This window comes from Pteropus medius, unplaced genomic scaffold (genome assembly GCF_902729225.1).
Source record: "Pteropus medius unplaced genomic scaffold, Ma_sr-lr_union100, whole genome shotgun sequence".
Taxonomy (NCBI): Eukaryota; Metazoa; Chordata; class Mammalia; order Chiroptera; family Pteropodidae; genus Pteropus; species Pteropus medius.
This window is the reverse complement of record NW_024354498.1, coordinates 1,891,847-1,919,066: the sequence shown is the minus strand read 5'-3', so window position 1 is coordinate 1,919,066 and position 27,220 is coordinate 1,891,847. Positions and strand designations below refer to the sequence as shown.

Sequence of the window (27,220 nt, the reverse complement as noted above, 5' to 3'; positions counted from 1 at the left end):
TCATTTAAGAATCACAAGGTAAAGTGCTTGGGACAGTGCCTAATCCTTGGAAGCACTATTATAAATATTAATGATTATTGCTTCATTGATGCTTCATATGTCTGAAATTCAACAAAGAAATTTGACCAAGTTGCTCACTATACCTTTGGATACTAGCTATAAAACTGGACCTAGTGATGGATTAGTTAGAGGATTTTAAGTGTCCAGACCTAAACAATCTAGATTGATGGCTCTAGGTCAGTGGTTCTCAAAGTGCGCCCCCAAACAGCAGCAGCAGCGGTAGCCCTTGGGAACTTGTCAGAAATGCAGATTTGAGGGCCCACCCCAGACCTACTGGACCGAAAGCTGTGGAGGCGGACCCCAGCAGTCTCAGTTTCAGGAGGCCCTCCAGATGATGCTGATGCACAAGAAAGTTTGAGGACCACTGCTCTAGGCCAATCTAAAATTTCCACTGCTGTGCCCCACGGGATGCTGTCCTTAGTGCTGCCTTGTCCCCGCTCTCCTGAAGGTCATGGTTAAAGACAGAGACGAGCTTGCTTCTCGAATTGGCAGATCAGACAGGCAAAGCTAGCAGGAGGAATAATGACACTATTGGACGCTAGAATATGGACCTGAGATGAGCTCAGTCAATTGCAAGTGCCAGCCAAATTTCACAAATTATTTAGATTTTTTAATAGAAACAGCTTTATTTTTACCTAACTCAAGTTTCTTGCCATTTTAATTCCTACATGTTCAGTTAGGTTGCCAGTGGGTGGTGTGGGCATCCAGGCACTGTGTTCCTAGGTGGCATCATGGCCAAGACTACAGGACTGCAGCAGATTGACTCCGAGTGTGGGAGCAAAGCCCTCCCTACCACCTCTTGGCATTTCATAATTTGATCACCTAGTTGGAAAGGGTGCCACCACGAGGGAAAACTGAATCTGGAGTCAGTTATGAAGGGATGGCAGTGAGATGGTGAGGAGATTCTGGGGTCATTCTAATGCAGTTGCATTTACCACCTGTGCTGGTCTCCAAGCATTATCAGCTGTTTTGTCTTATCCGGGCCACGATCTCTTCTTCCCATGTACTAGGAGTCCCTGTGAGCCAAGGGCTTTGAGACCAGCTTGGTTGGTGTTGTACCCTGCTCCTGGCAGGGGAAGCAAGTCTATAATTGGCCCATAATTAGATTGGATTTGGCCCAGAATGAATCCCAGGCTTCCTCTCCCCCAACAGATAACCAGCAGTAAATTTCATATATGATTCTGCAGGGTGTCTAGGATGACATTTCTTGGCTGCTGGTGACAATGGAGACCGTTCCAGAAGAGTTGACCTTTAGGATGATGATTTAGGGGTACCTTAAAGTGAACTTTTCCCCAGGATCCTTTGTTTGCCACCTGGTATTTCTGAAATTAAGACATTTCAACTTCATTTTCAAATCCAGGATCAAATCAGAGAGAGAGAGAGAGAGAGAGAGAGAGAGAGAGAGAGAAAGTATGTGTGTGTGTATATTGGTTGTATGTTTATATGTATATAAAGGACACTGTATGATTTTTTTTTAATTAGGCAGCAAGAAAACAGTAAATAGAGATGGAAATTAAGATAGTACCTTTCTTTTGAAATAGATCTATAGATAGAAATGGGAATATTAATCCTCACTATTTTTCTGTGTCAGTGAGAAAAGTCCTTCTGGGTATAAGCAGAGCTATTATCTATTCAGGTCTGGCCCAAGATACAGGCTATAACTAACCCTATCTTGGCACCAGTGCAGATTGTATGGTGATCCCACTTTTCTGATTAAAAGAGATCACACCCATTTTCTACAGATGGACTTAACCAGGCTTAATGAATAATTAGTCTTAAAATGGACTTTCTCTGGAAGCAGATGACTATACATCTCACAGTCTTTCACCCTGTGTAAAGTCAGAAGTCATTTCAGAATGAACTGCAAATTCAATCCCTGCCCTGCCTATGTCAGAGAACTGTTGTGAGCCTTGAAAGAGAGAAAGAACACAGAAGTACTTTGGAATTCTTAAGGTCAAGTGCAACACCTTGTTAATATTTTTGCTACTGGTAGCCTCTAGTTAAAAGATGTGGTTGAGTTTTTGCCGCAAAACGCTAAATGAGCCTCTGTTTCCTCATTGCCTGGTTCATGATGGCCCCGTAAATGGCCATTTCACGAAGTCTCCAAGCTGCCATATTATTTGGCACCTGTATTTATTGCTGACTACCTACTTGTTTCACTCTTATTGAAAGGTAGACATTACTTAATTATCAAATTAAGTAACATCAAAAGGTGGGAAATGGGGGAGGTGGATAAGGATAAAGGGAGTCAAACGTATGGTGACAGAATGAAATTTAACTTTGGGTGGTGAACACACAATGCAATATACGGATGACATATTATTGAGTTGTACACTTGAAACTATATAATTTTATTAACCAATGTCACCCTAATAAATTTAATATAAAAAGTAACATCAGAAGGAAGGAGAAAACACTTTTGGGGAATAGTAATAGGTGGAAATTGGATGTGCATGGGGCATAAGCCGGGACAGGATGGCATAGAGAAGGCACCCAGAGCACTTCTGGATGTTCGGATCGACATGAATCTTGTTTTAGTTTCTGGACCAGACTCCAATAGTACATTACTCTGTGTGCAAAGATTACTAAAAAGATGAGATGCCCCTTTTTGGCCATCAAGCCCATTCGAAATGCTCAGTAAAATGGTGTCTGAAATGCCTCATTTTGCTTTCCCTTGATAGGGAGAGAATGGCAGCTTGACTCTAAATAGTTCTTACACACACTGATTTTCTTTGGAAACAGGTGCTGCAGATCTTGAAAAATGGGATCACAGTGCCTCCTCCAGGACAAAGAGGATACTTGCAGGTTATAAATCATCTCTTGAACTGTCTCCAGCTCAAAAGATTCAAGGAAGGTGGTGATTGAGTAAGACCAAGAGATACTCCTGAATGCTTACAAGTGCTCCGGGGAGCTCATATTAGTCACAAGTGGTGGCTTTTCATTTTCAGTGGGGATTTTCATATTCCCTGGGAAAATATGCAGAGCTACTCTTTAGAGACTGTTTCCTTTAAAAGCCAACCAACCAAACCCTGCCCTTGGAAGAAAGGGGCAGAGACAACGGCAAGTCGAGGAGACAACGAAGGGAATGAATACTTTCTAGATGCCGGTTTGTGCCAGGTGCCCCATATGAGTCAACTCATGGTCTTTACAGTTCCCTCTCAAGAGTGGTATTATCATTCTTATTTATAGATGTGGCTCAGAGTCGTCAGGAACTTGCCCAAGGTCACAAAATTACTACATGACATAGCTGGAAATGGAGTGCAGGCATGTCCCACTCTATCCAGCACATTCAGTGTGTCAGTGCCCCGTGCCATAAGTTAAGTTCCTTCTGATAACAACATGCTATCCTTAGTAATAATAGCTATCACTGCGCTGAGGACTTTATAAACACTATGTAATTTGGTGTTTCTCACCTTGGCACTATCTGGGCATAGTCCAGCGCGTTGTGGAATATTTAACAGCATCCCTGGCCTCTACCCACTAGATGCCAATAGTACCCACCCTGAGGTGTGACAACCAAAAATGTCTCTAGACATTGCTAAACGTCCCTTAGGGTTGGGAGCAAACTCATCCCCCTGAGGTGGGTATTTTTCTCATTATTTTCAGAAAAAAGAAACAGAGTGATTATGCCAAATCATAGACCAAGGGAGTAGTGAAGCCAGGAGATGAAGCTGTGCCTGAATAATCTCTAAAGTGTATGCTTTTCAACATCCTTTCTGTAGAATATCTGTTTTCCAAGAGCCTGTCTAAAATCTCCGTCACCTATATTCAAAGTCTGTGTCTTGTTTCTTAATTCCTGCTGCAGCCATTATGTACTAATGTCCCTTCTCACATCCTCACCAGCTAGACTGTGAATTCCTTGAAAGGGGTTGTCTTGTATCACCTACCTCTAATGTCATAGTGCCTGGTGCATAGTGAGCGCACAGATGTTCATTTACTAAATGAGTGAATTCATTCCAATTCTTTAATCCTTCCCATTCAAATCTAGTTCATGCTGTGAACTTGCATTATGAAGAAAAAGATCAATTCAGCCACGGTAAATTCTAAGCAGCCCATGTACAAAATGATTAGGAAGTGAACACTAAGTGAAGCTGAATAAATGGATGTTTGAACACTCAGAATTTAATAAAGCTGTTCAGTAAGTTTTCAGGAATTAATTGTTGCCTCTGGAACTAAAGGGCAACGATTCCTATCATTTGTATCCAAAATCGGGAGTCAGGCAAGATCTAGGCAGTAAAATGTGTATTACTTAAGGATTCGGCTGCGCCTGCTACATATCAGGGCAGGTGTTCTGGGGTGGAAGGAAGTGCCACTGTCCTTTCTACAGAAGGCATCCAATGACTTTTGGGCAGTAGGACATACTTTCTGGTGTTTTTTTTCAGCAGTCAAGATGCATCATTCAGAGCAGCCTTTGTGCCACCTGCCTAGACAAAAGCAACTGCAATCTGTCGACTGCTTAATGGAAATTTCCCTCGGTGAGAAGCCAATTGACCAACTCTGCCTGGGATTAAAGCAGCCACCCCTCACCATCTGCATAAAGCCCTAAACCAGAGGGTGTGGGATGATCAGTTCACAAGCAGGGAGTGGAGGCAAGGGAGTACAAGTGAAATGTGCAAATCTCGATTCGCTCCTTGTGATTCCTTCTTCTCAAATGCCACAATATGTGGAAGGAGTTCAAAGGAGCAGCGTTGTCACGATGCCGTCAAGCCTGATTAGAAAGCTTGGAATTCACATCCCTGGTTTGCTGCGTGGGCTGCTCACAGCGTGAGTGGGAATGAGAGAAAAGGCTTCATGGGTAGGAGACGGCTGTCTCATGATGACAAAGAGCCGCCTGCCAAGCCCTCGCTCATCCCACTCATCCTGGGAGCAAAGGCAGGCTCTGCAAAGGCCTGGCGTTCAGCTGCTGCAGTTCTGTCAGCACCAGGCCAGGTCCCTGTCACCCCCAGTGCTGCCACAGTCACTGCTGTTCTGTCCCCTCTTTTCTTCTCCCCTCACCCTTCCCTTCTCTTCCTTTACCTTTCTCTCAATCTCTCATGCTTTCTCTGACATTTACGGACATTAACCCTACCTTTATTTAAGACCCTTAAAAAGAGCAAATGATTTGTGCTTCCATGCAACGTGCTGCCCATTCAACTCAATCTGGGTAGAAACTCTGTCTGATCCATATCTGTGTCCCTAAAGCTGACATACTTAGCCCCCGGTGCATGCTTTATGCTTAATAAATGCTTGTTGAATAAATAAATGAATGTATGTATGGACAAATGAATGAATAAACCAACATGTCAGAGTTGTGGTATCACCCGTTTGTGGAGGTGAGTTTCTGCAGTCTCTTTAGCCTTTGCTTGTTTTACTCCAACCTAATACAGTGAAATATTTGCAAAACCTGAAAGACTACAACAAAAACAATATTTTTTAAAGAATGCAATGGATGATAGCGATTGAAAGGACTGGCTATGAAGTATGACAGACGATGGTTTGCATCTCACCTCTGCGACTTACAAACTGGGTGGCCTTGGTCAAATTACATAAACTCTCTTAGCATTTTTTTCCCCCATAAATGAAATGGGCATCATAGTATATACCCCATGCAGTCAGCATAAGGAGTAAATGAAATAAGGTATGTGAAAAATAGGACAAGGTGTCAGGCATATCATGAGTATGTACTAAACGGTAATGCTAATGATAACAATAAAAATGATGACATTGATGTCGGTGCTGATGATTAGTAATGCTTGACATTAATATTTTTAAAAGACTTGATGAGCTGCTGAGATAACCTGCTTTCTGATACATTTGAGATGAAAAAACTAACCTACAAAATATAGTCGTGTTTAAGACCTAATACTATACCTCAGGAATATTCCATTTATACCACGTACCATAAATGCAGTTTACCAATTGACAAAAGAATTACATTTAAAAGTGCTTCTTTCCTAAGTCTCTGATTACTATGAAGAGTTATAAATATTTGGCAATTAATGAGTGTTCTATTTTTATTATTGTTTTCATTTCTGCAAAATGCAATGCACCGATAGCTTGGAAAGGAAAGTTTGCAACAAGTTGGTCTTGATATCAAACTTTCAAGTAGATAAATCAGAGTTACCTGCCCTCAGCACTACTAACATTTGGGACTGGATAATTCTTTGTTGTGGGGGCTGTCCTGGGCATTGTGGGACATTTACTAGCATCCCTGGTGTCTCTCCACTAGATGACAGTAGCAGCCCATACCTCCCCCTAGTTGTGACAACTCAAACTGTCCAAGCTGTCTCCAGACATTGTCTACCTCCCCATCTACTCCCACCCCCCAACTCCCAGCCAACCACTGAGATAGGGTAGTGAGTTCCATTGCATTGGGAGCAGGGTAAGCGCCAGCCATAAGTGTCCTTTAGCCCATGGACATCTGCATGACATTGTACAATGTTCTACAGAATTGGATCCTGAGTCATCTCAGCCTTCTTCCAAGCTGGCTGGAGCAGATGTCCTTCTCTGGTTTCAGATCTACTCCCTGAACGCTGTCTCACCAATTCTATCCTCACACCCACAGGATTTCAGTTTTAACAGAAACCATCCAGGTAGCATCTGTGTGTTTGCTGTGGAGAGACTCTTAAAGCAACTGCCACAAACAACTGGAAGGCTCCTCACATTCACCCCCAAGAGTACTTTACACGCACACAGGCTGTAAACAGGGCCTAGAACAATAACTTTGCCAGGCAGGAAAACAAATTAATAAAACCTTGATGAAACTCAGAACCACTGCAGAACCCATCTTTATCCTAATCAAGTGGGGAGCAGGAAAAAAAAAAAAGTGAAAGCATCACAAATCAAAAGAAATGTGGCTTCCCTAGAGAGTGGAAAAATCTCAGCATAAAAACATTTACTTCGAAGAAAGCAAATAGAGCTGCTGTAATTGGGTCAAAGCAGGGAACACTTCAAAATTGAGGACAAAAAAATTTTCCAGCAAACCAGAGAAGACATCTGCAGAACTTGTTGGGGTTTTTTGAGTTTAATTCCATGTAAAACAATAAATATGTCCTCTGTCTTCTGGCAGAGGGAAAATGTTATGAAATCATGATAAGCAAAAGACTATAAGAGATAAATCATCTTAATTCTGAAAGCCGCAAAGCAACATAAAAAATACTCCTATGGGAAAATATAAAGTAGAAAATGTAAAGTAGAAAAGAGATGAAACCGTGCAAGTGCTATGAATGATGCTATGTAAGAAAAAGTAAATGGAAAACCAGTTCCCATTTATTATTTACCCCTAGGTATAATTTTTCAAATACATGTCCTTAATCCTTCACATGTACCCAATGAGGGAGACACCATTTTCTGCTTATTGTGAAATGAGGAAATAAAGACATAGAGCTCAAAGTTGCAAATGTAGAAGGTAATGAGACCAAGTCTTCATGACCCCAAATCCCATATTGTTAGCAGCTGTGTTGTTTTGCATCTCATATGTAAACCCAGGGGGAAAGACTCAAAGGGAAGCTATTTAAGTGAGTATTATACTAAAATGGTGATCTTACAGGAGATTACTTTTAATTTCCCAGCTCCTTTTATGTTATTATAATATTTATACAAGTAGATTTTTTAAAACTTATTGTGTTTTACCAAATATGGAGCTGATACTATTGACTCGATTGGTTGGTTATTGATTTGAGATCTTTTTTAATAGAGGCATTTACAACTGTGAATTTCCCTCTAAGCATTATTTTTGCTGCTTCTTTGTCTTCCCATTTTGGCTGCCTTTCTGTGTCTGTTTCTATGTACTAAGCAAAACTCCTAAGTCTCCCGGTCTTATTAGTGTGGATTTGTGAAGTAGGTGTCCAGTGGCACAATCCCAAGAGGGGTTCAGCTGCAGCCCAAGCCTCTGCCCCTCCGGGGCCACCTGTTAAGATTCAGCAAGCAATCCACAGATGCTGAGCTTATAGTTGCCTCAAAAGGCCACACCAGAAACCGAGGCCAGATGCCTCCAGTGTGAGTCTCAGCAAGGGCACCTGACTTGCTGAGGATGCACCTGGATGTAGCTTGGGTGGAGGGAAGCGGAGTTTCAGGGGATCCTCTGGGAGGAGCGACCTCTGTCATCTAGTCTGATGATGTCTCAGCTAAGTGCACTTTTCGTCAAGTGTCTGGGACACTAATTTGCCCTCCTGCCAGCACTCTCAAAATTAGCCCTTGATTCAGCAGGAACGACTGTGATACATAAGCTTAACATTTAAGAGTAATGAGCACCTTGTGTTCTCCTCCGTCAGAGATGACATCTCTCTGGATGACTGGTTGGTAAATATGTCTTATCTGTACATAAATGTTCTTTGAAAACTCGAAGAATTCTTGAAACTTAAATGATTTTTACACATTTTTCTCCTCTTTTGAAGAATATGAGCCAAACTTGACATTTTCCCTAATTTTTCAGTTTCCCAGAAGAATAAAATTATTATCAGTGAATTAAAGTCAAACTTCTGTGCCCTTTACTGGTCACAGTCAACAAGTTTACCTTCAGCCCTTGAAACAAAGGGTAGTCTTGCTTTTAAGTAGTAGTCTCTCTGAGAATATAAGGACTTGGAAAGTCTACAAGAACACATTCCTAGGGGACACCAGATTTACTGTGGTCAGGGCACTAGTAAAATTTGGAGACATGCCTTGTATGTTTAAGATGCGCCCAGCCTTTAAAGAGCTATATCCTGGCATCCTGAAGAAGATATAAACAAGAAAACCAATATGCCACTTTCATAAGCATTGTGACAGCATAAGCAGAAGATGCCAGGTGTGGGGCAGAGTGCTCGAAGGAGAAAGAAAGCATAACTCCCCCAAAAGGATGTTATAATGATTCTTTCCAGATCTACAAAATCCAGATTCAAGGCTGTTTGGCTGATGTGGGGTATGGATAGAGACTAACTTGAGATTGAGTGCTGTGTATGGGTACACAGGAGCTGCAGATCATTCACACTCACTCTCACTTACTGTGCTACAGCAGTGTTTCTCAAAGTATGGCTCTGGGTGCCCTCAAAAGAACTCCTGATGCAGAAATGGAAGTGCTTTCCCCAGTTCTTAAAGGCAAATGAGAATTAATCTCATAGATTTTCACTTTTATACGTGGCCAAAAGCTACTAAGTGAGTTATTAAGAATCACTAAAATTTTGCATTTTTCTGAACCTCTTGTTTAGTATGTAATCATGAAATCTGGCTGCCACACAAAATTTGGCCATGCTGTAATGTCCGATACAGAAAGGAGGAATTCCTACAACTTCAGAATGACAACTTCTTTCTAGTGCTTCATCAGCCCCAGTGCTTTCAATCGCTGCTGTCTTTGTGTTCATTAACATAATTATAGAATTGTTCTTAGGGTTTACCTTAGTTAATCATTTTGCCTGTAATTACTGCATTGCTACTGCTTTGATATTTATTTTGTTCCTCTTCAAACTGAGTTCTTTCACCATTGGAAAAAAAGAGATAGTGTGGGCAGGTTGTGGCACCTTGTTTTGTTCTGCTCTGAAAGTCTAAGTATTGCCCTAGAGGAAGTGTTTGGTCCCACCTGGCTGGTCCAAGAATGATGGCCTGGACATTCTATATGTCCAGAGGCTATCTCTGACCCTATGTTTAAACCATTCTATCCCCACCACCTCCTTGAAATTACCGGACTCCAAATCATAACATCAGTTGTATTTACTGCCTACATGTTAGTGGGTCATAATCAGCTATGGGATGTCTTAACACCAAGACTTAAGTATCCTGAGAGCAGAGACAAAGTTTGACATCTATATATCTTAACACAGAATGAGGAAAGGGCCCATGGTACAGAAGCTAGTTACAAAGCCTCTTTACTGTGGGCACTTGTGGTCTGATCTGATGGTTGGGAGGGAGCGGAAATGGACACAGATGGACACAGAATCTATTGGACACCACCCCTTAGCAGTTCTCCAGGTTCCCCAAAACCCTGTCCATGAAGTCTGGCATAGCATCTCCTGCAGCTATAAAGGAACAAGCTGACAATGGCTTCTGATGGTGGACATGAGGAATTGCTGCTCATGCACCAAAAAGTAGGCGTGGAGTGTCTGAGGGCTCTTGATTTTCAGACATTGCTGCTGGCTCCTCTCTTCATCTGGATCCTCGACATTCTTAAATCACCACCTGGCCACCTTAAATCACAGCCAGAAGAATCCCGAGAGTTATGTGGATGAACACACTCCCTTCCCTGCCCTGTGCCTGTTGCAGCCTGGATTAGGGCCCCATTTGGGATACCCCTGTGTCTCTTGCTCTTGAATGGGTATGTGCTGTCTTCATGTTGCCCTGTTCTGGTTCCTATTTGAGTCCAGGCCCTAAGTCCTTTGCCACAGGCTATGATTTCTCATCCCTAACCAGCTAGTCATAGGCCTTTCTGGTTTTTGTCCTGGACCATTTTCAATTGATTCCTGGAAACAATTCAAGCCATGCCACAAAGTATGGAAATAATCTAAAATCTCACTTAAAAGGAGGCACGAATCTTAGCTGGAAGGAGATGCTGCTCCATCTTATATGCCTAAAGTACTGTAATAATTGTACTTTGGACTTTGAGCCTTGAGTCTTATGGTTTTTACAGTAGATTTATTCACTCAATCTTCAAACAATGAATGATCTATTTGATCAAATCATTAAACAATCCATGGTAAGGATAGATGACAAAGTGGTGGACCAAGAAGAAGGAAACCAATCCAACCAGTGAGGGGCTGGTCCAGGATATGTATTCCTTATGAGTCCATTGAATCAACCAATGTTAAGACATGCTCTCCTTCTGTGACCACAAAACATGACCATGGAATTCTCAAAACTGACATATTTGCAGGAGAGGAATTGATGAGTCAAAAGCAAGCCAGCTTAATACCTCTCCTACAAGAAATAAAGATCGTTCCTTGGCTTAAAACAATGACTATACTCATTCAGAATTCAGATCAATTACCCGGACAATTTAGGTTTTCACATTTCTGTAGAATAAGGACTAATCAGCTTCTCTGAGTGGTTTTGCATTATTAGAATTTGTTGGAGAGAAGAATCATTAAAGGCCTCACTGAGAAAATCAAGTAACAAAAAATTTGTTCTGGTTACTCTGATACCTTTTCGACATTTTATTAGGTTGATATTGTTCCCTGTTACTGTAACCATAGATCCAAGGCTACGAAATTAACCTCACTGCCAGATAAAACTTCAGGGTCATCTCAGAGTGAATTTTAAAACAGCATTCCTTTGACCTTTCAAAACCAAGTTCTTCTAAAACTGGAATCGAGGTTAAATTTAGGTCGATATGGATTTCATAAAAACAAAACTCTTTAAAGTTTGCATTAAAAATTCATGTGTCTAACTGAACAGCCTTGGTTGGGTGATGATAATAAGTATTACAAAAAAAATCAATTTTCCTCCTCCAGGCTTTCTCACAAGAAAGTTCTGCAGCTTCATCCCAAACATATTGAAATATTTCAGCTCAGCTTGGCAACACAAGCAGGACTGAGTATAATGATCAGTCGTCAGCTGGTTGCATTCTGTCATAAATAATAGCAAGTGTGTATAGCCATGATTCAGGCCAGTTCCTGCGGATGATGTCACTTTGTCATCTTCCAGGTTCCTAGGACTCATTCTATGGTCATAAATTCCACTGTGTTTTATTCTTACCCTTTTGTTATTTTATGCAAATATGTTAAAAACACTAGATACTATTCTGTTATTTTAACTCAAAACAGCTCCTCTCTTTCTTTCCACTATAAAGAAATCTTTTTGGTAGAACTAACTCGAGAACGTTCTGGTAAGTAAGCATAAGCATGACACAAGTAACACTGGCATTACTCATGGGGTTGTCTCACAAAACATTCTGTTCTTCGTTATGTCTACAGGAAAAGACAGCAGGGTCCCATTGCTCTGCTTGCCTCCACCATCTACATGATCGGATCTCATTCTAACACCCACTGGGAGCGTGCAATCTTTCTGTAAGGTACAATGGGATGAAGGGGTGAAACAATATAACAAGTAGGTAACAGTACTGACTTTGAAGTCAGACCTCCTTTTTTAGGATGTGCGATAGATGGGGGAAATCAGTCTTAGGACATCTCAAGAATGGGGGCAATAATTGGGTATCATGAGGCTTAACAGAAACGATGGATATAATGCTTTTCACACAGTATCTGGCATGTGGTACATGATTATAAATGTTTCTAGTGTTCAGCACATAGCACATGATTAATAAATATTGGTTGAATAAATGAGTGGATGAACAAACGAATGAATGAATGGACAATCAGCCAGATAAATACCTGTTTTATGTCCCCAGGATAGATTCCTTTCCTCTAAACTTAAACTTCTGCTTAAAAGAATGTAATAGACTGTGCATGGTGGGATCCTATAATGTTAGATAAAGTAGATTGCTCTCATTGCCTCCTCGGACAAAGAGTGATGGCTTGGGCTCTTTCTGCTGCAGAATTCCCGCACCAGTCCACAGGCGTCAGGTCTGCAGATGGAAGTTGAGGCTGAGCCCTCACTAGGGGATCTTTATTGATGGCATCTAATTAAAATGAAAATACGTTCACAGGCCCTGCTTGTAGTGCCTCCTTGGTGGCAGATACAGTTTTGAGCCTACCCTTCCATCGTCCACATCCAGAGTTATTACTGGGTTCTCTTGGTCTGCCTTACACAAAGGTTACTGGTTTCCAGGCCTGAACTCCTGGTTCCTGCCTTCTTTACACTTCCAAACCTCCTCAGCAACTTGCTCCTCTGATCCTCACCTCAGGAATACCTCATCACTTTTTGTGACATCTGGGTGGGGAAACTGAGGCATGGAATGTGGGAGGGCTCCCTGGCCCCCAAGATCAAAAGCTCTTACAGGCCCCCTCCCAAGCATCTTTCCTCCCCAGCCCTGTCTTTCCCCAACTAAGAAGGTGATCAGAAAGGGGATGGCAGGCAAACATCCTCAATGGCTTTCTGACTGGTTACAGAATAAGACAGGCCCCAAAGCTTGGCTTTACATACCAGAAAACCTCTGTACCGGAAATACTGGTCTAAATTCAAGACCCAGATACTTAAATGCTTCTGAAATTCCAGATTCCTTCTGTGGAAGTCTTCTTTTAACCATTTTGTAGTTGCCTTTTTAAGACAGAGGAAATGGTTTTTCACTCACCTTTTTTCTTCCAACTACTGTTCAGCTTTGGGGACGTATTTCAGTTCACTTTTAATATTCTGGATCTCCGATAGGTTGACCGCAGGTCCTGGAAGTTTCTTTGCTCCTGGAATTGGCTTCTTCTCCTCATCCGAGGTAGGAGGAACACCCTAAAGAAAAAGAAAAGAGAAGAGAGATTCAGCTTACTGAAAAAGACATCTGGTCTCTCTGGGTCAGGGACATGAACCAGACAAAATTCAAAGTAAGAGTAATGTCAGAGAGTAATTCTAGCAGAGTGACTTTTTCTTGTGCTGTTGAAACACCCTCATAGTTTCAAGAAGATCTGAAGTTTGTAGAGGAAGGTGGAATAAAGTTGGAAGAAGAAAACAAATAATCTCCACCTGACTTAGAAAACACTAGAGTACTGTTTAGTGTCTGATTACTAATAAAAATTACAACCAGTTAGAAGGATTCGTGTTCCAAAAACCAGAATCTCACAAGATCAAATTTAATTTAATATCATATAATCATAATATGCCTGACCAGCAGAGATTTATAGAACATTAGTGCAAGTCTGGCTCGAACAATGACTTAGTCCAGGAGTTTTCAAATGTTTTTTCAGGGGTGCAGTGGCTGCCAGACTTTGTTCCAACGACATCTCTGGGAAGCATAAACAAACCACAACTGACATCAGCAAAACTTCTTTGAATATGTGTGAGATAAGATGGAGCGACAGAGGAGACCCAGCTCTCCCCTCTTGCTTTGAAACGTATTTTAAATTTTCAATCATTTTATGTTTTTATTTTGTTGCAGCTTTAGGGCAGGACCACATCTTATACCTTGTTTGTGGTTCCCCCAATGCCTAGTACAGAAGTGCATATGCATATTTGTTGATCATTGTTTATCTGATTAATCCCAGGAATATATCATAGTCACAAATCTACGCCTGTATGTCCATACACCAAAAATATATATTAATGGTAACTGTAAAACAATAAGATTAGTTGCTGTGTGTGGCTCCTAGAACTCCAACTCATTACTACAGAAGAAAGCTGTTATTGTTAGCTCATTCCTCCAATTTCTAGAGGTCAGGGACGTATTCTCTGCGGCCCTGGAAGGAAGGTGTTGGAGGAACATTTGATCACCGTGGCAGCCAGGAGAACACGCCTCTCAGATCAGTTTCCTGCTGGGACAGTAATTGAATGACAGCTCCAGCTGCAGCGCCCTGTAAACCCCGCCCATCACCACTCTGAGGTCATTCTTCCCACGGCTGCCTGTGCCCAATGACTAAGTGCCACAGAATCCTAAGGCGGACCCATTCCTGGGAAACAGGTGACTCCTCTGAGAGGGACTTCAGCTTGAGAATTTTCTTTGGAATAGCGCTGAGGTCTAAGATGCTTCTGCCCGACCCTCTGTCCCACTCTCCTTCATCTGTGTCATAGTGTGAGGACCTTCCCATTTTCCTTACAAGTGTTTGCCCCAATACATATTTTGCATGTCTCATCCCATCATTGAGTCTGCTTCTTGGAGGACGCAAACTAACACAGTCCCAGTATGAGATTGGCAGAGCTCCACCTGTTTAGCTAACACCTGAGTGAACCAACACAGTTCCGGGAAAAGGAATAAGACCGCACCTTTGCCTCAGGTTCCAGCCTTATGCCCACCCTCATTGCCAGCGTAACTAGACAGCCCTGTAACTTGGGTATTAAAGCTGATGCTGTGCCCTCATCTGGCTCCTACGTCTAGTTCTAAAATTGTCTAGACCCTAAAGGGAAAGGGAAGAAAATGTTCAAGCTTCTCAAACTCTAACCAATTACTTGGAAGATCTGTCCGTTATAGAAATGTTTTTAAATTGCTTATTTGAGGGGATGAGTAGAAATATAAAATATGGAGGTGCTGTTCTTCTACTGAAGGCTAATAGTTTTTCCTAGCATCATATTCCTTGACTCTGGCACAGTGCTGATGAAATAGCTAATGTGTCAGCCACATAAAATGATAAAGTAATTCAATGCAGACTGTGCCTGCTGTAAATATCTGGAAAATATCATTTCCCCAGGTCAATGTACAGAGCCACAAGATCGGCTTCCTTTCATGCACACACATTCATCATTTATAAATGCAGGTTTAGAAGCAATAATTAAACTGCTAAACTTCCACTTGGAGAACCAGGTATTCCAAAATGTTCTTAGCTAGGCTTTTGGAAATTTTAAACACGGCTATAAAGTGTTTTTTGTTGTTGTTGTTGTTGTTTTTTAATATCTGTAGCACTGAAATGAAAAATGTTTCTTCACTTATAAATGTCCCCATGGTTGGTAGGTGGGTAGATCTTAATAAAGAAGCATGAAGGAGAAAAATGTTTCCAATTTCTTCTGTTAAGTTCCCAGGTAAGTCACATTCACTATCTTTGTAATATCGAAATGTGCTACGTTGACACATTTAACACATAAAGCCAATGTGTGTAGTTATGTGTCTATATGCAAAGATGTATTATGTGAATACACACAGATATAGGATGATATTTATTATTAGATACTTTCAAGATATTAAAACCTCAATGCACTGTGTTTTTTTAATCAAGGTAAGACTTTTAGCACCTGATTTGGTAAGGTCACATGTAGTGGAAAATTATAAGTAGATGTATTTAATAATTAGATAATATGATATTGACTCAGGAAGGAGGTTTGTGATGGTACATATTCTTAACTGAATCTTTTCTCATCTTTTAAAAATAATGACAATCGGATTCCATTTCTTCTATAAATTTGTTATTATAAGAATTATAATAAATTAAGACATGAGCAAGCAGGGTTCCAGATGGCTGCATTTGACTAATAAGTACATTTTTTCTTTTTTTTTACCTTATAACAATGTTTTATGTATGTATGTATGTATGTATGTATGTATGTATGTATGTATGTATTTTTAATTAATTTATTTTTTATGGTAACATCGGTTAACGAAATCCGATGTTTCAGCTGCACACTTTAACAATAAGGCATATATACGTTTACGCTGTGTGTTCACCTCCCATAGTTAGATTTCTTTCTGTCACCACGTTTGACCCCCTTTACCCTGTCTAGCTCTCCCCTCCCCTTAACCTCTGGTAACCACTTGTCTATTGTCCATGTCCCTGAGTCTCTGTGTGTCCTGTTCATTTGTCACTTTTAGGTTTATATCCCCCATATAAGTGATATCATGTGATTTTCAAAGTTTTCTGTCTGGCTTATTTACATTTTCTCTTTTGTAAGTAGATATTTGAATTGAGAAAGGATGTGGAAGACATCCTTTGGTTTTGATAAAAAGAGCTGGAGAGAAGGCTTATCAGCCCCAGACCATTCCCAGGCTCAGGGATAGATGTTATCAAGGGAAGTGTTCCCTTTGTGGGTGATGGAGTATTTATAAAAGTTGGCTCAATAGTGAACCATTTTCCAGCTATCTGGCCTTCATCTCCCTCTTCACTACCAGATACCCTATTGAGTTTTCTCCACACTCTCCTATGTGGGTCAGTGCAGTCTGACATGCTCACTTGTGCTCAAACACTGAAGACGTAATAATAACACCAAACACATACATTATTAGCTATTCTAAGTTACACATACTAATTTAATCCTCACATCAACCTATAAATCTGGTACTATTATTACCCCTATTTTACAGTTGATGAAACTGAGGCAGAACTGCTGCACAGCTAGACTGTGCTGGGAATGGAATTAAATTGTGTGTTTGCATCTTGTAAAGGGATCAGATGGAGAAGGCAATAATTAACAAAATCCCAGCATGCCATTTTGTGGCTTAATGATGGAATTTCAGTCAAAAGAGAGTGTTGGGAGGCAGAGTAGGGGCTTGCCAGTACCCTTCAAATCACTTCAAGCAAGCAGCTGTTTTGCCTTATACAAAAGACCAGCCATGCTTATTAGGATTTGGCTGTAAGGCCTCTGTGTTGGGCATAAGCCAAACTCTGGCTGAGCAGAGTGCACTCCAGCTCTGTGAGCAGAGCAAAGGGCTCACAGAGACCATGGGTGGGCTGTAGACCCAGCCAGTGTTCATAGGCCTTGTCAGCTGGCCAAAGGCTCATCCTTACTTCCTGTTGGGTGGGGTACATCCTCTTCCTCACATCTGAGACAATGTCAGGATTGAGATGGGGGAGCTACTGGCTGTGGTAGAGGTGGCCTGTTCATTCATGGATGGTATGTTATGATTTCCACTTAATCCCGTGATGATTATAATGCAAGAGTAGGTAACAAAACTAAACTCTAAAAGGATAAGCAATTCCAAGTTTGCAAACTGGAGAATAATAAAGAGTGTGTCTGTATGTTATTTGGAATTCAGAGTTCATTTTCCCATTCAAACTATGCTCCAAAGGTGGTTGGGGCCACAAGTGAGCCCACAAAATCCCACTTAACCCACCTTGTAGCCAAGCCAAGCTGCCTAACCGCTCCCTTTAACATGTTGTTTCAACTTACCCTAAGGTCCAGCCCAGGACTTGAGTCATTAGATCCCACCCCTCCCTAGGACCCCATAAGTCCCAAGGGATCATTTTTGTTCTTCCAATAAGGAAATGCAACCCCTAGCCCCACCATCCTGATCCATGAGCTCCAGAAGAAAGGTGTAGCTCAGTTCAAGAAATACTTCTAGGGTCTCTGTGGATACCTCACTCCCTTCCATCTTACAAAGAATATTGGTTGGCCATTTGTATATGTGGCTGGTCGTGAAGTAGTTCAAACCAAGTTGGATCAGTTCTTGATTATTTTAGAATGCGCTGGAACCATCACATTGGGAACAGGCAGGAGTACAAGCAAAGAGCTTTCCCAAACCCCTAACTGGGAAATGTGTGGAGGAGATGGCCGTCTGTACCTCAGAGCAAAGCTTAGATGCAAGCCTACAAAACAACTGTTACATCAGTCAATTTAGTAAGAGAAGAGAGTCAAGCTACTTTCTGACATTGCCATGGTAGTGACAGTCAGAGCTTAAGAGGAAACACGGGGGTGGGGGGAATCCGATTACAGATAAATGGAGATTTGGGAAGAATTCCACTGCCCTCGCTTCTACCTCCTCATGCCTTTTTCTTACAACATGCAGAATGATAGGCCCGGGAGTCCTTCATGAAAATTGGATAATTAGATTGACCGAACAATCATTTATTGAATACCTGCTAGGCTATGCCATGTCTGTTATATCACCAACTCTTTTCTCGCAGTGAACTTCTAAGGAATGGAGGAGATCGTATTTTGCAGACAGACTCAGAAATACTTGACCAAAGTCCTAGAGGAAGAGCTCATGATCATAAATTAACTGGATAGCCAAGTTAGCAGCATCAGAACTGGAGATTATGCACCATAAGAAAAGGTAAGGCTGGGTCTTTTCAACTTGTATGTTCAAATTTTGTACTTATCAAAAGTGACTCAGTGGCTGAAATTCCAGAACTTGGTGATATCACTCAAATATTCCATCTCCTTTCAAAAATTATCTATTGATAGGAGGCTGGCACCACTAACGTAAGACCATGTCAGGAATTATTTATGGGGAAAAAAGGTTAGATGAAGGACAACTAAAGTTTTATTAGGAAATCTTGAAATGATGATAGGTGCTCTTTGGGGGCAAATATCTGAAATGTCACCAGCAAAAGTTAAAAAAAGCTTTTTTGCCTTTTTTAAAAGATGAAATACAGTTCGCTGTGCCCTGTGGCTTTATTTAATTCCATTTGCCTTGTCTTGTGCTAACGCCATGCTCCAAAATCTTAATTATTTTCTTCAGAATCAGACCTTCCAGGTTTCATCAGAAAAGTCACAATTGGGAAAGAAATACAAACATTCAGGGAGGGAACTTTATTTATTGTACTCATTATTAATTTTATCTTTCATTTTAGAAGACCAAGTATTTGAATTTGGAGGAGAGGTAAAGAATTTGAGGGAGGAAAAAATACAAAAATTGATAGACTCCCTTGCAAAGTCCTCTTTTCAAAGGAAATACCCAGAGATTGGGCCTTTTAGTTTGAATCCATAAGTAATTTAATGTGCTTATTACCTGTGCTCCCACTGGGGTTCATCACTCATCAGAAGCTGTACTAAATACAACCTGCTAAGTTCAATAAAAGCTCGAGTGAAATCTTAGCAAGCTAGTGACTGTTATGGAGCAAGAGCATTTGAGCAGCTATGCTCCCCTACCATACGCACACACACACGCACACACACATGCACACATGCACAGGCACACACAATCAACAAACTACATGTTAAACTCATCGCCTTCAAGTAACTGTGCCAGACACTTAAATTTGGCTGAGAGGAAGTGAGGGGCAGTGTGTTTCATGGCTGATTGAACAAGACAGCCAAAGGAGTGTGTATACTATGTGATGACTCTTTGACCCACGTCCATTAGTGCCCTCCCTTGTCTTGGAGAGCCGGCCCTTGCCTTGCCTCTGCTCTTTTCTAGTCAGGATTTTGGTGAAGAAAGAGTGTTGAGCTGCTCTGCCAGCTAAGTTTTTCTCACCTCCTCCGTTTCGGGAGTACATTCTTTTCTTCTCGGAGGTTGCCCAGCTCCTGGCCGGAAGGCTCCCATTGGGATATTGATATTTGCCTAAAAGAGAAAACAGGAAAGATTTAGCGTAAGAAAAGTAAGAAATTGCAATGACATTCTGAGACGGTAATTGTTGTGAGGAAAAATGCATCTGAAAACTATATCTTTAAAGCTTTGTACCTCAAGAAAATTGCTGTAATGACAGTGTAAAAATATGCAAAGGAAAATTCGACTTCCATTTATTACGGATTTCTGGTATTCATCCTTAGGTCTGACTAGTAATTTCACAATTCTCTATTGGATGGAAGAATTTGAAGGTAATTTGTTCTGGTTGTTTCCCTCCTGTGGTGCTTAACATTTCCCTCCCTCTGGGATGAGGAAGGAATACATAATGAAAGGAAAGGAGGAAGTAGTATCCACAGAAGCCATCCACACCTTAGCCCTCCTTCAGCTTCCTTTAGTTTTACCGCCCACGGGAGGGGGGCGATCACACCTCCTTAACTGCCTCCTCCATTCCATAATGTCCTATGGCTATTTCAGCACTTCCTTAAGTCTCTGTAATTGACACTCTTCTACCTTCTTCCCAACACACCATTGTATAGGGAGAGTGCTAAAATATCAAGTTCATTGGTATCACAATTCATAGATTCTTGTCCTTTATTAAAAGGACATTCTAATATCCACCCACAGTTCACAAAAAATACCTTCTACCAAACGTGATCTATGCTAGACATTAAATTATGCAAGGAATATACTGACACAGTAATTTGAACCTGGGGAAGAGAATATGCAAATTTGAATTTTGTCCCTATTTCATCTAATATGAAAAAGCAAGAATGTTTAATGCAGACCAAAAACGTCTTCAACCAGGAGTGTCACTCACATAAAACAAGCATTAAAGCTTTTTGTTAAGGTAGAACATAATTTTTTTCTACTTAAGATAAAGGGTCGCCTTATGAGTAATTGGATATGTGGACTTGAACAATTGAAATTGCACTTTAATGTCACGAATGAAAATGATGCCTGGGCAAAGAGAGTAAAATATTTTACCTTATGACTCAGTTTAGATGATTTTGGTACCACGCGAAACAAAGTTATTAGAAAGTGTGGTAAGGTCCATTCAGAACTGCCTGATGTGAGCTCTGTTGCCAGGAGATCAAGACACAGGAAGTATCTGGTATCTATGTGAAGGTCTGTGTTCTGCTCTCGAGAGCAGGAAGTGATTTTTTCCACCTAGGGCCTTTAAAACTCCCTTTCCTGCTAGAATAATGCTGATCCCAAAGAAAGGAAACAGATCCAAAGTGTTTGTGGTTGTATCCATGGAGGTACATCACCACTCCTGGGGCCGAGAAGCCAAGAAGTATTTTTGGTCAACATGTACCATATGTGCTGAAATCTAAGTGCACCACAATTTTAAAGGGAAACATTTGGGAAGAACTAAGGCTGATCCTTCTATGCTATTCTTTTGCATAATGGAAATATAAGGTGGCCTAGAGTGGAAGGAGGAGGATCATAAGACAAGAGGGAAAATATGTCTTATATAGTGGCAAATATGGTAGCTACTTCATGAATTCCAAGATGTACCTCTTTTCATATCTCTGAAATCAGAATGTCTTATAACCAATGTAATCTTAACATTTTAATTGAAACATTTTATTTCTTAATAGGACATAAAATAATAGTATTTTATAATTGATAGCTTCGTAGAGAGGATGAAATACCATTAAGGCCCTGAAATAATATCAAAACAATGTAAATAAGACCCACAGGGATGATCTCTATTGAACCAATAACTATTTCCAAAACTACAGTTTGGATAAAAGAGAGGAAAAGTCCATAAAGGGACTATTTAGGAGAAGGTTAACCAATTAAAAGTTTAATTAGATCACCAGTACCCTGACTCACTTATTAAGCATCTACAGAAGGTGTCTTTCTAATGGTTAGTTACAGTTAACATTGTTTCTGAAAGACTTGGTTACTAAACTAACCCATTTAATCAAGTGTGCATGCTCTATGTTTCAATAAAGGAACATGTAAAGGTCATCGAGGATAATGTATTGGTGAAGGATATGCTATGGGACTACCACTTTTTCTTGCCCAGAGATTAATTTTAGCAGTGCATATGTCCTCTCCATGGTAAATGGGTGGCTTATGGTAGTGAAAAGAGCCAAGTGTTATGAGTTAGTATAGCTTCTCTGTACTTGAAAAAGTGGGTCTTATCTTCCCCACTTGTAACATGAATGTTCGGCTTCAGCAATGGGTTTCAAATCTCTTAGCCATGGAAACCTTCTTCAAGTACTGTGAGAACATCTAAAATGCAAACTAGGTGGAGGCGTAGCTGTTCTGGCTCAGGTAGTAGGGAGCCCAGAACCCCATCTGCTTCTCCCAAGCAGTGGGCCATGAGCAGTTTTTGGAACTTGGGGAGCTCATCTGACAGCCATTGAAAGAGATCATTTCTAAGCAGATGAATATTGAAATGTACCTAAAATATTTACTGTGCCCATTGTTAAGATGTCTATGATTTATTTTAAACTACTTTAGCATAGACAGTGTAATGTTTTATATGTGCAGATTGGTTTAAACTACTACTCTGGGGAACCCTTGCTCTAATTGTGAGTTCACCCTCCTGGGGTGGGTGGATGGTAAAATATCACTGAGACCACATTCCCAAGATCGCTATTTCAGGTGCTTCTGTTAGCCATATCTCCACCAACACTTGAGGCTTTGGTGTTTGAATAAATGTCAAAAATAGGCAAAATAATGGAATGAGCATTAGAAATGGCTTTTACAGATGAAATTAGAAGAGGTTAAGATATGTAGATTGCTTAAAATACTTTAGAGACAATCCCCACCCTGCTGAACAGAATGTAAGAATCTGATTGATACCTGTAGCTCGCATCTTCAAAGATGGGGTTCAAGCAGTGATCCCCAAACAGGCCTGTCTCCAGCCATTGATAATGAGGATTTCCAGCTGGCTACTGCCAACTAAGGGCAACAGAATCACCACCTGCCACGAGTGAACCTTTTATGCCAGGTGGCAGTCACTTGGAACACTTAAAGGGACAAGAGCTAAGACTTCCTCAAGCTCACAGACAAGACTGTTTGAACAGTTTTATGCTTGCTTGCTAATGAATGTGTGTTTAACAAATGTCTGTATGTGTGGCAGAATTGGATTTGAGACTACCTGTCATCTTAATCAGGTGGCGAGGTTGTGGGACAGTAACCACTCTCCTGCCACGTCCACCACAAACTACCTTATGCCCCCCAAAAACCCCAAGATTCAGCCTAGTCATCACAACACCTACATCCTCACAACAAACTTATGAGGTTCGGACTATCAACTCCATTTTACTGATGAAGAAGAAACAGCCTCAAAGAGATTGGATGATTTGTTCAAGGACACACAAACAGTTCCAGGAAAAGCCAGGATTCTAAATGGAAGCTGCCTGACCTTAGGGACAGACCTCTCACTCTATCAAACCCAAAGAGCTCTTTTCACTTGACCAAAGTTAGTTCTGGTCACTCTAAAATTCTCTAAACTAGCTCTAAAATCACAGACTTACACTTTCAGAATGGCCTTGGGAAGAGGCACACAAAATGGATAATTTCAGAATAGGTATCCAAGAAAAGCCACATTGAAAAATGAACCATTAACTCACTGATTTGATGCTCTTTCATCTTTAAGGCATCACTTAAGAAACCATAAATGGAAATGGATTTTTTGACAGCAAATATTGACAGGATCCAAGGCAGCCAAAGAACATGTCAAGTATCCAGTCATTAATGTGTACTCCTTAAGGAAGCATCAGAGGAGTGTTTGTTGTAAATGATTAGAGACGATTCATTAATATAATTGTAGGATGGTGATATTTGAGTGACAAATTATAGACTAAATTATAGCCATAAGAAAAACCCCTTATAACTTAAATTTGATAGAAATATATAGACCTATAGCTCTGTTTTCATTCCATCGGCCAGAGAATTGTGTGATAGTCTTGTCTCTCACTGACTTGCTCTGTTCGAATGCAAGTAAAATACCTTCCCAATGACTCAATTTTTCTATCTGCAAATTGGGCATGGTATTTGCTACTCAAAATAGATTTGCAATATGAGCTACATTTTTATGAAAGAATAAACACAAAAAAGTCTAACATTGATGATCTGGAGTTGATATAAGGTTGGACTTCCTTCTCTATAGAGAGTCTGTGTAAATGTATCAGATTCAGGCTTTTGTATTTTTCCTTTGTAACACATTCCCTTGCATTTCTTTTCCCTCCTTGAGGTTTATTCATCTGAGATATTTTAAAATATGCCCCAAAGGGAACCAAAATTTTGCCACCCTGAAGCTGCCTTTCGGGGATGTTGATTTTGAGCCATTTATTAAGAATCTAGACTCAGTACAGCCAATTATTTTTATTACAGATCTATGCATTTTTATAATCTTAAGAAACATCAGGAAGAACCTTCGACCCTCTCCCTTCCTGCTCAAGAGATTCAGATGGAAAGGCCTACTCCAGGAAGGGAATCTTAGGATGTTGACTTAGCCTAATTTGAATTAAGTATGGTAAATAAGAGGGCTTCAGGTGGGTGCCTGCTAGCTAGATACCCACTGTGTCCCATTGTTTCTGAGTTGCCTAGCAAGAAGTTGCCTGCCAAGTATATTCCCCTCTTCCTCAACTACCTGTAAATCGCCCATTCTCACTTCTGAAATTTAATACCTTATCCACCCCTTTTCTCCTTTGTCCAAAATGTCATGTGAACCTAATTTTGCCTCACTATCTTTGGAATTTTCCTGCTTATGTGAATTTTCCATGCACATGTATTAAAATTTGATTTTCTCCTGTTAATCTGTCTCCTTTAATTTGATTATTAGCTCAACTAGAAGAATTTAGAAGGTGGGAAGAAAAGTATTAATTTTTTAGCCTCCCTGACAGAGCAAACCCAGTGCGTCATTTTCTCAGGCTATAATTTGTTATATCCTCAAAGTTAGGAATGGAAAAAAATCTACGAGATCATCTTTTGCCAGAACAGGATACAGTTCCCCGATAATAGACCTATCTGATGTGAAATGAACACTACACTTGATCTCACCAGGTGAAGAAAAGCAGAAAGAATTCCCTGTAAGTTAATTCCACTACTCCCTTCATTATTTGTATTGTTCTCTTGCTTGGCTCCAGGCTTCTAAGCCCAAGAATTCTGGAAACGATATTCCCTCCACAGCTACTCCAGTGCGATTTACAATGGAATGACATCTTCTCTCCCCAGGGGGTTGGATTCTTACTGCTGCCAGCCACTGGATACTGACAAACCCAACCCACTTTGCTTTTCACAGCCATTGTTCTCTTATCTCCCCCTCCTTTGTAGTACTCCCCGCCCAGTCTCCCCTTTTAGTGCTGAGGCTTTTGGAGTTTCCTCCCTTTGCATATTTGTTTCAGACGACCTCCCACTGGTTCTATCTTTAGTTTTCAAAGGTTCCCAGCAGCTCCTGCCGGAACCTATAGCCTCCCCCATTGCCATTTTCCCATGCTTGGGCAGGGGAAACCCTATAGGGCTAGCTGTATTATGCAGTATTTCCTTATGCGCTTTACCAGTCTTAAAGCCCTAGTCCTTTTCTGAATGGAGCAGGATATGACATTTTGAGATTTCTAGCATCTTTCATAGAAGACTTTCAGAAAGAAGCGTGTTTTCTCAATAGCTGTTTAGAAAATGAGATTATTTGTATTAGCCTAAATTGAGAGAGACAGATGCGTGCACACACACACCAACTAAAATATAGCCCAACCTATTTTAAAATCAAATTCTATATCACTAGAATGTATAACTTGTCTTTAGAGATTCTTGAAATGTGGAATGGATTCAGAACACAACACTTTCCAACTCAACTTGAGAAACTCCCACTCAGCTGCTGCTCTTCGCCCATGGTGTTTCATACTGAAAGGTTTTCTTTCTTTTTTGTCTGTTTTTGACACTTTTTGTTCTCTTCAATAATTTCCTGAATGACTCAACAGTAGCCTCATCATCCAGGGAAAAGCAGACTTCAAGAATGTACCATACAACTATTAAGATAATATGTACAATTGGTTGGGGGCGGGTTATATTTCTGAAGTACTCCTGAATGTCAGCCTCAAAAAATGACATCTTTTAGCCAGTATATGACTGCTTGCCTCACCCTGGTTGGAGCAGTAAAGATCACCAGCAGGCGGTAGCATTGAACCCTTACAGTCAGACTGCTACATTCAAGTTCTGGCTATCCTTTAAAGAATCCAGCCTTAGAAATCATAAACAATGAATCATAGGGATTTACCTAAGAAAGAAACAGTAGATCCACAGGTCAAAGAAAAGGCCTTAACTCTACATTACAACAAGTGGCAAAGGAAAGCTTATTTTTTATGTTTTAAATATAAATAAAATATTAAAGGAAAGTATGTATCATTCTTTTTACCTTTTTTTTTATGGTGACATTGGTTAATGAAATCCAATAAGTTTCAGCTGTACACTTTAACAGTAAGGCACATATATTCTTTTTAGCTTTAATCAATGTATTTGATTAACTGAGCAACCATGGGTGGTGATAGTCTATTCCTTTGTACCAAGGATTGTTGTGTATCTGGAATCTTTTTTAAACTGGAAATCCTAGACAGGAAACACTTAAGAGTCTCTAAAACCTGTGTCTAAATATTTTTGTCAGGCTGTTTTCTTCTTCCCTGGAGACTTTCTGCTCTGGGGAATGGAGAGTGGAAGAGCAATAATAATAACAACGGCTGGGGAAGGGAAAGAAATACTGAAAGTCGAGGCATCGATATTCTGTTCTACATGTGGATTGGGTAACAACGGAAAACTTCCCACAGTAAGAAGCTGCACACTCACTAATGACGCAGAGCTCATAGAATCTTTCCTTTAAAACGTATGATAAAGGAGATAGTTTAGTTTCACAAGCAGCTCGATTAAGTCAATTGAGCAGAGAGGTGGGAATTCAGTTGCCATGGTCAGTTGTACTTCGAGACCATATTTGTCACTGAGTCACTTTGTTCTTTTCACTCCTAGCCAACTTACGTTTAAGATGAGACACTCTTTCTGAATGTTGGTTGAACCCTTTAAAAAGGAGGACCCAGCATCCATAAATGGTAATTGTCCCGTAAGTACATATGATTGATTACCCTTTAGATGGTCTGCACTGACTCCTCCATCCTCACTCTCTGTGCCAGAGCACGGATGGCAAGTAATGAGGCTAGACAGTGTCTCCGGGCGGTTCCAAATGTGGGCTTTGGGATCACATAACTTGAGTTTGGGTCCTGACTCTCCTACTTAACAGCTGTGTGCTTCTCCAAACCTTTCATTAAAATCAATGGAAATCCCATTACACTGTGCCAAGTGCATAGTAAACCCTGAAGAAACTGTAACTATTATTATCACCCTAATAATAAACCTTGGACATTACTCTCAGGAAGTTCAGACTATTAGAAGCTTGACAGAGGTTTAGAGGTCATTTAATGAAACACCCTCCCTTTGCAGATCACAAGGACCAGGGGG

At 40.7% G+C, this 27,220-nt stretch overlaps 1 protein-coding gene across 1 annotated transcript in view; it reads right to left on the bottom strand.

The window, feature by feature from the left end:
* The window catches only part of SMPX (small muscle protein X-linked), a 49,026-nt gene that overhangs the window by 13,594 nt on the left and 8,212 nt on the right, over positions 1-27,220 (bottom strand). Inside the window, exons 3-4 of the mRNA XM_039852276.1 lie at positions 19,664-19,750; positions 13,196-13,344 (exon numbers count right to left, since the gene is read on the bottom strand). Coding sequence (XP_039708210.1) covers positions 13,210-13,344; positions 19,664-19,750 — 222 coding nt within the window. The 3' untranslated portion in view covers positions 13,196-13,209. The remainder of the gene's footprint in view (positions 1-13,195; positions 13,345-19,663; positions 19,751-27,220) is intronic.